This window comes from Psittacula echo, assembly GCF_963264785.1.
Source record: "Psittacula echo genome assembly, chromosome: 7".
NCBI classification, from domain to species: domain Eukaryota; kingdom Metazoa; phylum Chordata; class Aves; order Psittaciformes; family Psittacidae; genus Psittacula; species Psittacula echo.
Genome location: NC_137740.1, coordinates 11,352,786 through 11,366,735, shown reverse-complemented (window position 1 = coordinate 11,366,735; position 13,950 = coordinate 11,352,786). Strand labels below are relative to the sequence as shown.

Sequence of the window (13,950 nt, the reverse complement as noted above, 5' to 3'; positions counted from 1 at the left end):
TCAGGCAGCAGCTACACGCAGATTTGTTTATGTTTCCCCTAGGAATCACATCCCTATTTCTTTAACCCCGAAGGGCATTTTGCTCTCTGTAAGGGATTGTTGCGACAGGAAGCATTTGCCAGCACAGCACTTTCCCCCTCACCATCACCTCTGCTTGCTGTGGTGGTGGGACCTGGGGGGATGAGAAGGGTTTTATCACCTCTGCCCCTCCCTGGCTGCAAGGGGTACCTCAAGGGGCCATCCCAAAGCATTCTCCTGCTCCAAAGTAATGCTCATCTTCCCAGCAGAGACCAGTCCTACAGGATCTTAAGCTCTCCTGATGATGGAGGCTGCGGGCTCCAGTGTTCAGCAGCCTGACTGCCCGGGAGTTTCTGATGGCACCCGCATCTCCCCATAGCTGCCGGGTCTGCTCAGGCAGGGGGGAGCCTGCATGAGAGCTGGGACACAGTACCCCAGCTTGCATGGTCCCTCTGTCACCAGTGTCTGCAGAGCTCACCTAGTGACAACCTTGAGTGTCCTTACTTATGTCATCCCCAGACGATGCCAATAAAGAGGATTTTAGACTTCAGCCTGAGCAGGGATGTTATTCATTCCCAATGAGCTGACTTTTCACTGCATAAAACATATAATCCAGACTCAAATCAAAGCAAGGTCAGTGCAGTGGCTGGCCAGCCTGTCTCTGGGGGGTTAGCATGTTATTTTAAAGACAAATCAATCTCTTTCTCCTCTCCCTCTTCATCAGAACATTTGTTGCTCCCCATTCCTGCTTGTGCTTTTCATTACTGCCTTGAATTTCACAAGGGGTGGGGGAGCTCTTCTCATCCCTGAGAACACTGACAGACCTCTTCTCCCCGGGGAAGGATGCAAAATGTCAGCCTCCCGCCCAGCCCCTGATGCTGCTCATTCAGAGCCTGGAACCAGGTACATCAATAATTCACTGCACGCCTTCCTGAGCCCGGCCATTTGCTGAGCCTCTACGACTGGCAGCCCTGGTTCCCTCCTGGCTTCAAGGCTGTTTGCTCAGGGTCTGCCCATGCTGTGACCCACCAGCTCCAGCTCTTCTGGCCCGAGTGCTGGCATTATTCAGTGCTCATTTTTCACGCTGGCCCCAGAAAGCATTTTGGTTTGAGTCCCTGGCTAATTTACTGACCAAAGGGAGCTCCCATGGCTCTATGCTGCAGTTAGGCAGCACTGCAGTGCAATATCGTGGGAAATTCCTCGGGTGCCAGCTCGGTCAGAAGCCCAGCTTGAAGTTGCAGGTGCAGTGGGACCATAAATGTACTCTCCTCTTGCTACAAACTCAATGGAAGAGCCTTAAAAAAGGGAGAGGAAAAGAGCACTGCTGAGACCCTGCGGGTTTCCTGGTGCCTGTGCTTTGTTTTGTGGCAAACACAGTAAGTGCTGGTAGATGCCACATCTCAGCCCAAGGGGATCCCACCTCCTTGGCTGCTCCCACCTGCACACCTTCATGTAGCTGCTCTCCTCACCCCACCATGCCCAAACCCCATCCTCAGCAGAAAGACTGCCTTTCCCTGGGCATTGTTCCCTCTCTCAGGTGCTCCCATGTGTCTTTGACATTGCTTTGCCTCTGAGCAGTCAATGTTGTGCCAACATGGCTGAGCCTTGCAGAGATGACAGTAAAGCTTTGCAAGACTCAGTGAGCACCAAGGAAGTCCTCTGATGACAGATGAAGACATAGAAGTGCAGCAGAAGCTTTATGACCAGTTAACGATGGGAAAGGAGACAGGTAGCAGAGTGCAGGCAGCCACCAAGCTCCTGCTCCAGCCATCCAGAGGATTTGCTGCTCTGAAGCAGCCAAAGCTGGGCTTATCAGCAGCCAAGCTCCAGCCCTAGGCACTCATTGGGAGCACGGCTCTTTCAGCCTTTCCAGTGTTGATGGTGCTGTTCAGAGCAGAGGCAGGAGGGAAAGGACATGGGGAGTAATGCAGACTACAACTCTCCTGCCTTAATGCACTCAGGAGCAGAGGGATCTTTCCCTAGGATAGTTATTCCTTAGCATCCCTATGGATCCAATGTCCAGGAAGAGACAGAGAGCACGAATCTCTAGTGCCCAGCAATGTCTCCAACAAAGCACAGGCCTGAGCTGGAGCTTTTTGCCATCAAGCTGTTTGAATCCCCCATGGATTCTTCACCGACTCATTAGTGCTGAGTTATTACTGTGCTCCTCTTTCAGCAGGGCCTCTAATAAAGTTGCTTTTCGCTAGCCAGGCAGTTATTTTATGAAACTTTCCACAACTGACAATCCCAGGGACCTCCTTCAGGTGGGACTCAAAATTGTACTCAAAAGAGAAATGCAAGGACTAAAAGTGCCATCTCCCCTCCCCAAGCACAAGCTGAATTCAAAGATCTGGTGTGGGATGGCTGCTCTCACCTTCACTTTGACATACAAACATCTCTGCTTGCCTGTATGTTCCTGTATCTGCTCTGGGATGAATGAGTTTAAAGCAGGGGATGCTCATGGTGCTGCAGCTGCTTTACCCTTCATCTACTGTCAAGGGAGAATCTCCTTTGTACAGCTGCAGAAGGGGCACCCAGGAGCAGAGGGGCAGGAGGAACAAGGGGACAGCACTGAGGACGGAAATAAAATGGAGCGAGGTGCTTGGGTACCAGAAATGAGGCTGGGATCAGGCAGATCCGGACAATCCCTTGTATCCTACCAGAGAGTTGTGGCTGTCAGGAGCTGTTGTTCCCTCTCTCCCACGCACACATGTCAGTACATCTCTGGCTTGCCAGGGCTGCCTTCCCCCAGCCCCCATAAGATGATCAAAGTGCTGAGCCTCTGCCGAGCCATTGAGATTTCTGCACCCTTCCAGCAAACGCATTTGCTGTGCAGGCCAGCAATTAAGCATGGAGGAGCGGTTGGGCAGGGACCCTGGGCTTCCAGGAGGAGCAGTCACCTCCCTGCCACAGAGCCTAAAAGCATGGAGTGCTCCAGAAAGTTACTCAGCCCCGTGTGGAGGCAGTGTCCATCCCAGCCAGCCTGGCTGCCGTGGGGCTGAGCTCAGCAGAAAGCAGCCCATTACCCCCCTCCCAGCAGCTGAAGATCCCTCCCCTTAATTAGAGATGCTAAAATAACCGGGAAGTCGTTTTTCAGGCTATAGGAGTATGAATAAATGATGGCAAAGCAAGGCATAAACAATGCTCCTGTTAGCCTTTGGCACCAGGTCTACCCTGGCTTCGGAGATGCGAGCTGATCACAGCGTCCAGCCGGGTGGGAAGTCAGAGTCAGGCCAGGCATCGAGCTCGTCCCACCACCCTCCATCACGCAGGGTTCTGCTCCCCTTCCCTGGGCAGAGATCTGACAGTAGATAACACAATAACCCTTTTGCATCATCCCAGCCTTTTACCCTCCACATTTAACACACTTTGCAAATGGTAATTAAAATGTAAGTAGCTCTGTGTGGGGAATGGTCTTTTAGGAAAGGAGGGAGAAATTAAACCAGTGGGAAACAACACACTGCACCAGCTTCATTTTTCCAGGAAAAAACAAAAGGTCTGTAATGAAGAGAAGATGAAATACAGATTCTATGAGCTAAAAAACAGCAGAAGAGGCTGAAAGCTGGACAAATCCAGGCTCAAAGAGAAGCTACTAAATCTTAGCTATGGAGTGTAATTAATGACAGAACAAGGGAGTGGAGGAGCCTGCCTTGGATGAAGGCACGAAACCCAGGCACCGGCTGCTGGGGTGAGCAGACCTGCCTGATGAGGCCCATGCCACTTCCAATGGGCACACGAGGAAAAGCTGATTGGTGGAGAGGCTACAGTCCTCCATGGCTGATTGGCTGGGAGGTTACAAGACCACATGGTTGATTGGATGGGAGATTATAAGGCTCCATGGTTGATTGGCTGAGAGGTTGCAAGGCTCCATGGTTGATTGGCTGAGAGGTTGCAAGGCCGCATGGTTGATTGACTGGGAAGCTACAGTGCCACAGGGCTGATTGGCTGGTTGGTCACATCAGTGGATGCTCATTGGCTGTGTGGCCTCATTACTGTATGCTGATTGGCTGGGTATCTAGGGAAAGTAAAGAAAATAATGGGGCTTTAAGCAACCTGCTCTAGTGGAAGGTGTCCCTGCCCATGGCAGGGGGCTGGAACTGGATGAGCTTTAAGGTCCCTTCCAACCCAAACCAGTCTGTGAGCCTATGAAATGAAAAAAACCAGCTTTGACAGAAGTCGAATCATTTCAGCCCAATTTGTAAGTTTTCTCCTCATGCCTGGCACTGCCGGGCCTTTACAGTTGTCTGCACCATTTTATCAGCCCTACTGAGCTGCTGTTCCTCAGGCACTGCTAGGACTGGGACCATCACTGTCACATCTGCCATCATCCCAGGCCACTCAGCATCAGGAGGCACCTGGAGCACCCGGTCTGGGTCATTCCTCGTCATCCATTTCACCAATTTATTCCAAAGTCACCGAATCGCAGAATGGTTTGGGTTGGAAAAGACCTTAAGATCACCAGTTCCAACCCCCCTGCCATGGGCAGGGACACCTCACACTAAACCATGCCACCAAAGGCTCTGTCCAACCTGGCCTTGAACACCGCCAGGGATGGAGCATTCATCATGTCTTTTGGCAACCCATTCCAGTGCCTCACCACTCCCACAGTAAAGAACTTCTTCCTTATATCTAACCTGAACCTCACCTGTTTCAGTTTAAAACCATTACCCCTTGGCCTATCGCTACAGTCCCTGATGAAGAGTCCCTCTCCAGCATCCTTGTAGGCCCCATGGGTCTCATTTCCATGGGTACATCCATGCAGGAAAAATAGACTCCAGCCTGGGATCTCTTCAATAGTAAAATCCAACAAACATCATTAACTCGGCTTTTCTTTTATAGCTTTACCAGGGCTCTCACAGGAACTAGGGAGCTGCTCCCCCAGCTCAGGATTTGTGTCTTTTCAGTAGCCATTACAGTGCTCTCTCTCAGAGGCTGCTCCATGGGTTTGTCCTCTTCCTTCAGCTCCCTTACAAGATCAGGCATCCTCCTCATGACAGATGCTCCTTTCACTCCCTGCAATGTGGAGAGCCCATGTGGAGACCCACTCATGAGGCCAGATCCCAGCACTATGCTCAGCATTAGCCAGTCCACAGGGGGACAAGAGGAGGTTGTACCACGCCGACCTTCCCTTTGACAGCCCACCCACCCCAACTCCCCCCCACAGCACCGTGTCCTCACACATCACTGTGCGCAGGAGCCAGGAGCAGACGGTGACATTTCAGCAAAGGTACTGGCAGTTCCAGTACAAGGCTGTGCCACTTGAAGCCATCCAACACAAGAGCAGGATGTGGTGGCTCAGCTGGAAACCAAGCATCGCACCCCACTCGACTTGAGGAGAGACAGAGGCACAGCAAATCTCCCTTCACACGGCAGCAAAAAAAGGGATAGCTTGCTAGCTGCTTTTGTGGCAGGAGGACAAGAGGAGAAGGGCTTAGGAAAGCTCCTATGAACGCAGGGACCAGCACAGGATTCAGTCTCAGCCTTGGGCTTCAGCTCCGTGATGCAAATCTATGCATGTTGGGCTGGTGAGATGTGTCCGTCCTGCGATGCTGGTTGGGCTTTTTCTGCTCACACTGGGCTCCTTTCAACCCTCAGATCAACATCATAAATAACAGAAGCAAACTGTGCCCTCTGTGCCATCGTACATCGGCAGCAAGCAAAGGTAGGGGCTAGAAAAAAGCAGCACAGAGAAATGGCTTTTGTTCTTGCAGTGATGGCTGGACCCTGCTGGGTGCACAAAGAGAGGATGTGAAGCCACACAAAGCTGCATCAGGGAGGCACTGAGAGCACCTATGTGGGGATGAGAGCCTTGATATGCCATGGGGCTGTGGCTCCACCTCTGCCTCCCCCAAATCACTCTGGACACATCAGGAAGGAGAGAAAGAGCTGGAATGGGTCTCCTGTAGGTCAGAAAACAGCCAGGCAGAGACTTGGAGGACTTTGGAGGGAGGAGAGAGGTTACAACAAAGGAGAGCAAACCTTTTGAATGCACCTTTGCTCGAGAGCCAGAGAGGTGCCTCCACTTTCTGTTCCTGGGGACTGCTTTGGGGTGACTCTGTTCTCGCTCTGCCAGCAGAAAATAGATGGAACATGCCAAGCAATGGGGCTTTGAAAACCTGGGAACTGGGCTCTGCCCTACTGGTGGCCCCATGGCCAGCAAGGGCCCATGACTGATGCTGGGGAGGGAGATGGGAATGAACAAGGCCAATACCTGATGCACTTCCTCAGCACTGTCCCCATCAGCCTCCAGCACTGGTGGCCACACACGCAGGGGATGCGAGTCACTGGGGCTGGCTCATTCCTGCAGCTGTTTCTCTGCCCTGTCCCATCTCCTCGGGTGACGCCACTCTGGGATGAGTCTGGAACTGCTCACCAGGGACATCGGCAAGTTGGCCAAAGCCGGAGATGATCTCTCCAGCCCTCACTCCCCAGCCCCTAACCCATGATGGAGATACAGGGCTGCCATTCCCAGGCAGCAGCGTTCACCCTCACCCCACAGAAGCAAGAGAGGCCCGGCTGGGGTGGACTTGGGGGCCAGAAATGCAGCCACTCACATGTATTTTGCCTAACAACAGTGATCTCTCTGTGTATTTTCATTCTGTTTTCCTAGGCTCAGCTGCCTCCTCAATGAGATGTTTCCAAAGCAGCCTGGTTGGCGGCACGCCAGCCCCGCTGCCAGATGAATGGGTGGAGGAGGAGGGACCCATTCCTCTTCTTGACACAGCATCACTGTACAAGAGGCCTCTGTTGACATTAGAACTGGCTGTTCCCTTCTCTCCCAAGAGGATCTGCCTGGCCCTCGGCAGGAGCAGCACACAGGGCCAAGGATGCATGTGATGTGGAACTGGGATCTGTCCTTCTCCGGGATGGAGGCATAGGGTACCAGGGTAGCACAGTGTATCCTCCTCCAGGGTGATGGTACCTCCATGGACACCCGGGTACCACAGTGCATCCTCCTTCGGGGTGGTGGCACAACCACAGGCACTAGGGTACTATGGAAAAGCACTGCTAGGACCTGAGGTCAGCCCTAGTTTCTTTCCCTGAACCCCTGCTGCTGAGCCAGCCCCCCAACAGCTGAGCACTCCTTGGGGCTCCCTGGCTCCTGCTAACAGCACCCACTCCCTGAGACATCAGCAATGTGAAGGGCCTGTTTACTGCCCCAAACCACCTTTCCTCCACCCGTTCAGAACAAAGCACCACAGGAGTGCAGACACTGACACAGGTTTTGCAGAGCTCCAGGTCTCCTTTCAGGGGAGAGTGATGCCATGGGGGCCCCAAACACAGCACCCACAAACCCTTTGGGCCTGTGGGCAATAATATATGGAGCAGCATGAGCGTTATCCTCAACCTTTGCCATTCCTCAGGCATGTAGGACTTCACCCAGTGTCACAGCTCTTCCTCAAGCTTCAATTTCAATACCTAAAGCAAAATACCAACCCAAGCCTTCAGGGCTGGAAGTTCATCTGCTGGGAGGTAATGAAGTGCCACTGGACTGCCCACCCAGCACCAGACATTATCCCTATGTGGGCCACTGCTAATTGCAGATCTGGTCATTAGCAAGGGAATGCAAATCTATGTATGTCCTACTCATCACCTGTCACCTCCTTGACAGGAACCTTTAGAGGCTGTGCAAGGAAAGGATGTGGAGTTTAATAAAAAGGCTGAGGAAGCATCGGAAGGCAAAAGGAAGAGATAAAAGTCATCAGCATCATTCCAGTGCACACCTCTCCCCACTGTGGCATCTCCTGCTGGTGGCCAGCACCCAGCTGCTGCAAGCCATGGACGGGAGGCTGGGTCAGAGCAGCACACAGCAGGCTGCTCCCACCAGCCGTAGAGGGGAGAGGGCTCTGCCTGGATCTGGAGGAAAAGAGGCCAACCATGTATGGATAAGATGAATTAGTTGTCTCAGCAGCACCGGCAAAATGAGTGAGAGCAGCGGAGCCCGTGAGGCCCGGCCTGCTTTGTTTCAATTACAGCAGCTGCCAGAAGAAAAAGATAACCTCAATATTGATGGCAGGAGCGGCAGACAGAGGTGCCCTTGTGGCTGCTGGAGCAGGTAGAGGAGGAAGGGGGAGGAGGAGGAGGAGGGAGGGAGCAAAAGAGATGAAGAAGGGGAACAGAGGCTCAGCCAGCACCCCATGGGAGAGCCTGGCTGGCTCCCCTGGGCTGGTGAGAAAGACCAACCTGATCCCATTGTTCTCATTCCCATGAGGAACAGCTCTTCACCCTGGCTCTTGTCCCAGTCGCTGGGCAGAGCATTCCCTGCAGAGACAGGGTGGAGTGGTGCAGAAATCCAGCTCAGAGCATCATCAGCAGCACACGCACCACACATGGCACAGCATAACACTGAGCAGAAAAGACATCTCTGCTCCTCACTCAGGCTATGGAGCCTTGAGAGATGGAGAGTTCATGGCAGACATGAGTGGAGCTGTGTGGGATAATGAATGGAGCTGGAGTGAAGTGCTATGGGGCTGGAGCTGAAAGAACGGGGCAGCCCAGGGTGCCTAAAAGGGGTGCACCCAGCTGAGGGCTGGGGAGCCCCACGATATGCTCACAGTGGGGACCGATCAGGGCACTGGAGCCAAGATGCCCAAGATGACTTTGGATTGTGTGTGGGAACTTTGGCCTCACAACAGCAGCTCAGGGCAGGCACCCCAACATCACACCTACAAACCAGGGATTGAGGTGTCCAGCCAAACTTCCCCCTTTGCACTGCAGGTGAATGCCCTGCCCTGGGGGGGACTAAGGTCTGGGCTCACATCCTGGCAGGAGGAGGTATCCAGAAGGTATGAAGAGATGGGGTCTCTTTGATCTTCAACCCCTTTACCTCTGCACAAGGGAATGCAAATCACTGCCAGCTCTATGGGGTCTACATCCCCTAAAGATGTGTGCCCTGTGCCCACCAAAAAGCCCAGGGCCAGCCTGTCCTGGGTTAGCCTCCCACAATCTCTGGAGGAGCAGCCCCACCAGAGACCAGGCTGAGCACGGTTCACTTCACAGAGGCTTTATTCACTCTGGATGTCCACATCACCCTCCAATCTCCCACAGCAGAGACCCCAGCATCCTCATCCCATCCTCCCAGGGCTGTGGGTCCTGGATACAGCCCCTAGGTCTCCATGAGGGTACAAGGCCACCATCTTGCGGCCACCCATCACCACTGCACATACCCGTGTGCAAGGCTTGGGGGGTCCCCAGAATGTGACAGCTATTGGGGGTACAGGGTTTAGACCATGGAGACCTGCGACTGGTGCCCGCATCCCCTGGGATCACATCCTGCGGGGCACACGCTGTCCCTCCCCTCGCTCCAGGATACCCAGGGTTGCCAAGGATGAGCAGAGTGTGCCAGCAGTGCCGCTCCCACCCCAGCTCTGGCCCTTCCACCCCTGTCCTGCTGCCCCGTGCAGTGTCAGCCAGCAGCGACCGGGGCATCCCGGTTTGCACAGCAGGCTTCATGAAGCACGGGAAGGCAGGCAGTGGTGGAGGAGGGCTCAGAACAGAGCCCTGGGGCTGAGCATGCGGCACCCGGCAGGGTCAGAGGGGGATTTTCATCCCTGGTGGCAGAATGGGAGTAATGACCCACATGAGGGATGCTGGAGGGGGTTATACCAATGCTGCTAGTGATGAACAGCCCAAAGCAAGTCCTTTCATGCCTCTGGGAAGCGAGCTGGCATGGTCTGCACACTACTGGGTTCTGCAAGGCTGCCCACCCTGGTTTAGTGCTTATTTCCCTCCTTCTGCTTCTTCCCCTCGTGATGGGGCTGGCCATTGTCTCCATGGGGCTGGGCATGGTCCCCGTCGTGGTGGTGAGCATGGGTGGCACGTTCGTGGTCCTCACTTGGGTCTGCGGCTCTCTCGCTGCTGATCCCGTGGTGATGGTGAGGATGGACAAGGTTGTGCTGGCGGATTGGGGTCTCCATCTCCTTCCCCTTTTGTTTGGGAAGCGGGCTCAGGGTCGCAGGGGCCTCCGCGGTGCTGTTAACCTGAGGAAAGCAACACAAGGGCTAGCACAGGGTGTGAGTGCATACAGAGCCCTGCAGTGAGCCTGCGAGCACAAATCTGAGCTGGGGTGAAGGTGGAGGAGCATCAATCTTACAGAAGGCTGCATGGGTCAGAGCAAAGGCTCTCCAGCCCTGACCCAGGGAGGACAGGAGAGGCTGGAGCAGATAGAGTAGAAACCTCTGTACCTACGTCCCTTGGCTCAAGTTGTCTGTGGTCAAGGGAATTCCTGAGCCAGGAAAGGGACTCTGCATTTAATATTTCCAGATGGACTTTTTCCTAGGAAGTGAGCAATCACCTGCTGAGCCCAGAGCTATGTCCTTTCCTTTGCTCTGAGTGTGCCACCTCTGGTCCACAGCCTGCTCCTTTCTTACATCAGAACAGCCACAACCCTAGTTAGCTCTTCCAGACCTGGGCTATGACCCCATTAGTCCACTCCTTCTCCACTTGAAAGCTCTGACCTATTTAAGTGCCCTTACTCCAGACCTCTCATCACCTTCCCTCTCAACCACGGCTGAGTGCGGCTGCCAACCCGGAGCTGTCCCTGACATGAAGATAAGGTTGGTGTGCAATGCCAGAGGAGAGGAGGGAGCCGGCTCCAGCGAGCATCCCTGCTCCTTACCTGCTGGGTGGTGTTGGTGTAGAGGGAGCAGTTGCCGCAGAAGTCCTTGCTGTGGGTGAAGCGGATGGCCGACTCCACGTAGGGGAAGTGGAGGAAGCTGTAGGGCAGCTGGATGTGGAAAGCCAGGCGGCCGCACCTGCGGGGAGACACCATGGTCCAGCTCAAGCAATGGGGAGAGATCTGGAAGCCCATCAGACATCCCATAACCAGGAAAGCCCCAGCCGAGACGGAGCACACTCACCGGTCATAGACAAGGAAGTCGTCCTTGTCACCCCCAAGGACCTGCCAGACATTGGGGTCCTCCGGCTCCGGCTGGAAGACAGGGATGCCCGGGGGGGCCTGGCGCTCCAGCTCCCTGAACATGGCGCGGGAGAGTGGTGCCTTCTCATTGACAATCATGTAGTGGACATCGACCGTGCCCTGCCGGGCCAGCTTGTCCCGCAGGCCCCCGAGGCTGCAGGGATGGAGGCAATGGGATGGGGGTGCCAGGGTGGGGGGCTGCGATGCTGTCCCCCAGTGCAGCAGGGCTGGGTTTGGGGTAGGGGAGCAGGGCTCACCTGCGGGCCTGCTGCAGGCAGAAGTGTCAGCTGGCCTTCAGCAGGGCCACCACCGTCACCTGCCCCAAAGCCCCTTCCATGGGGCTCAAGCCATTGATGCTCCATGCCGGTGCCTCTTGGCAGAGCCGGCTGCTGTTGTCTGCCACTTCGGAGGCTGAGGCCAGCCCCAGCCCCAGGCAGGCAGCCAGGGCCAGCACCAGCAGCCCCATCCCGGACCCTGGCCCTGGCAGGGGGGAATGGGGCATTAGTGTCCCCTCTGCCCCAGGGCTCAACACAATGGGGTCCTCCTAGCCCCATTGCAATCCCAACTCTCTCCATGCAACCCCTCCAGGACAGACAGAGTCTGGTGGGCAGTGTTGGACTGGTCCCAGCACAGCACTGGGAGCTGGGAACCACGCATTGTGGGAGAAAACAAAAAGGGGATGGGGTGAGAGAATCGTGGTGCCCAGCTCCTGACAAGCACAGCACCCTCACTGCAGTCTTCTGTGGGCACCCACTGCCATAGCCGAGTGCCCCCATCTGCCCCCAGCAGCAAGGCAATTGCTCCACATATTAGGGGATGAAGGTACTGCTCCCCCGGTGGGTCTTCTCCACCCCCCTGACCCCAAAGCCCAAACCCAACCTCAGTCAGGGGTCTGTCTTTGTCCCAGAGGCAGGCAGGGATGCAGCCCCTGTCACCTCAGCTACCAGTGGGGAGTTACTGGGACTGGGATGGTTTCACCTTCAGGTCACCTTGAGAGTCTTTGGCTCCCCACAAAGCACTTTGGGGATGCACAGAGCCTTTAGACCCCTGCTCCCCAACATCAGCCTGAAGCCCCTTCCTCTCACAGCCCCCCTAACCCAGGCAAACCCCAAAATATGGGCATTCCTGCAGCATCCACCACTTTTAATGGGCAGGGGGAGGACATGGGGCTGGAGCGGGAGCAGGGGGCTGCAGGGTTTGCTCAGGATGGATGGATGCATCTACCTCCAACCCCCAGCCCTCTTCCCCATGAGAACAAGCCCCCAGTACCGCACTTCTCACTGCTGTCCTCCAGCCAGACCTCCCTCCTGGTGGCCCCAGCGGCTCCTGGCAATGCCCACCCGGCCCTGGTCTCCCTTTTATCTCCTGTCCACTCTCCCCGCCCAGGAGGGAGGAGAGGAGCTTGGCTGGAGCGGGGACTGCGCCCCGGCCACCGCCGCCTGCCTCAGGGAACGGCAACAAGGCAGGCACTGTCCCGCTCGGTGCCACACAGCCTCGGGGTCCTGCTGCTGCAGCCAGCCCCAGCCTCGCTGGGGCAGAGCGGTGCCTGGTGCTGGGCTGGAGCAGAGGGTGCCAGGCAGTGCCGCAGGGAAAAGATGGTCACAGCCGCTCGAACCCCCCCCTCGGGCACAGGAGCGCTGGGGGCATTGCCAAGGGCACTGCTTGCAGTGAAGGATTGCAGGACCCGCACCCCTGGGGTGCCACAGCTCCCTGCCCTGCAGGATGCCACCCCAAAGGCCATGCTGTCCTGCTGCACGGTGCCACGACTGCTCTTAGACCCCACTGTGCTTGGCCCCACAGCAAGCCCCCAGTGTCCAGTCTCATGCCTTCTGCCCAGCCCCATGCTGAGGAGGCTGCGGTGGTGTGAAAAGCCTGCATTCCCTTGGGAAATCAGCACCAGTGGATTCTGCCCCTCAGGCAAGCAGGAGGAGCTCTCTTCTTTGGTCAGATGTCTCCACAAATATTTGAGCAGTTTTATCATACCTGGGCTCTCCACAAAAACATGATAAGGCTGGAAGAGCAGCAGACACAGTGGGGGCAGCAGCACGGGCCCAGACACATAGAGGGGGGAGATAGTCTTCTGGAAACAGCCATAAGCAGTAGGGAATTGCTGCCGGAGGCTGGAGGGGCTCAGACACGCCAGCAAGGACGTGAGGCCACAGGTTGTGATCAAGGTGTGGGGTCAACCTGGTGCAGACCCATCCCATGACCAATGTCAGATCCTGTTACCCTTCACATGCACACTGTTCCCCCCCGGCCAGTCCGGGTTCCCTGGGCACTGTGAAGCACCCAGCACTGAGCAGGGGCACACATCCCACACTGCAAGCCCTGCCCCGGCAGGTTTCCCGCTGTCAGGAATGACGCAGCACAGCCATGAGCCACTTCACCTCCGGTCCCAGGGGACCTCAAGCCACCGCGGGACTCATCTCTCCCTTTGCTCTCCGCCGGGCCGGTGGCCGCGGTGCACGTGGTTATCAGCCTGGTTTCTGTCCTGCAAAGACACGCTGTGCGCACTTGCAGCGCTTTCAGCACCCTCAGCTTCCAGGCACCGCATATCCCTGGCTTTACACGTGCGAGAGCAGCTCCCACGCCGTGCCAACACAGCGTCCACCGATTCATCCCACCGGGAAGCCATTCCCATAGCAGGGCATTCCCCTTGCACCCTCCCTGTCACCGCCAGCTCCCTTCCCGGTCCTCCCGGGCCAGTTGCATGCCGGGGAGGAGCGAACTGAACCGCCTCCCGCGGCCGGCGCGGCCCGGCATCCCCTTCGCCCGCAGCCTTGACCTCGGTGAGCCGCAGGCCGAGGGCGAGCCGGGGCCCTGCGGGGCTCGGGGGGGGTGGCAGAGCGGGGGGGACGGGGCAAGGGCTGGGACAGGCGGCGGTGGGAGCGGGAGCAGAGCGGGAGGGAGGGCAGGAGGGAGGCAGGGCTTCCAGCGCCTACCCATGTGCTCACCGCGCAGCGGCCCCAGCAAGGACCCTGCTCCCCATGGTGCTGTGGAGCAGCCGAGGGTCC

General features: G+C 56.3%; 1 protein-coding gene across 1 annotated transcript; it reads right to left on the bottom strand.

The window, feature by feature from the left end:
• Positions 1–9,731: 9,731 nt before the first annotated feature.
• Positions 9,732–11,420, bottom strand: LOC308223804 (selenoprotein Pb-like; the record flags this gene model as incomplete). The annotated part of the gene is made up of 4 exons (XM_080623250.1): positions 11,194–11,420; positions 10,878–11,090; positions 10,637–10,772; positions 9,732–9,998 (listed from the first exon to the last, which is right to left on the bottom strand). The coding sequence occupies exons 1-4, from the start codon at positions 11,400–11,402 to the stop codon at positions 9,732–9,734; spliced, it is 825 nt and encodes a 274-aa protein (XP_080479376.1). The 5' UTR covers positions 11,403–11,420.
• Positions 11,421–13,950: the final 2,530 nt, after the last annotated feature.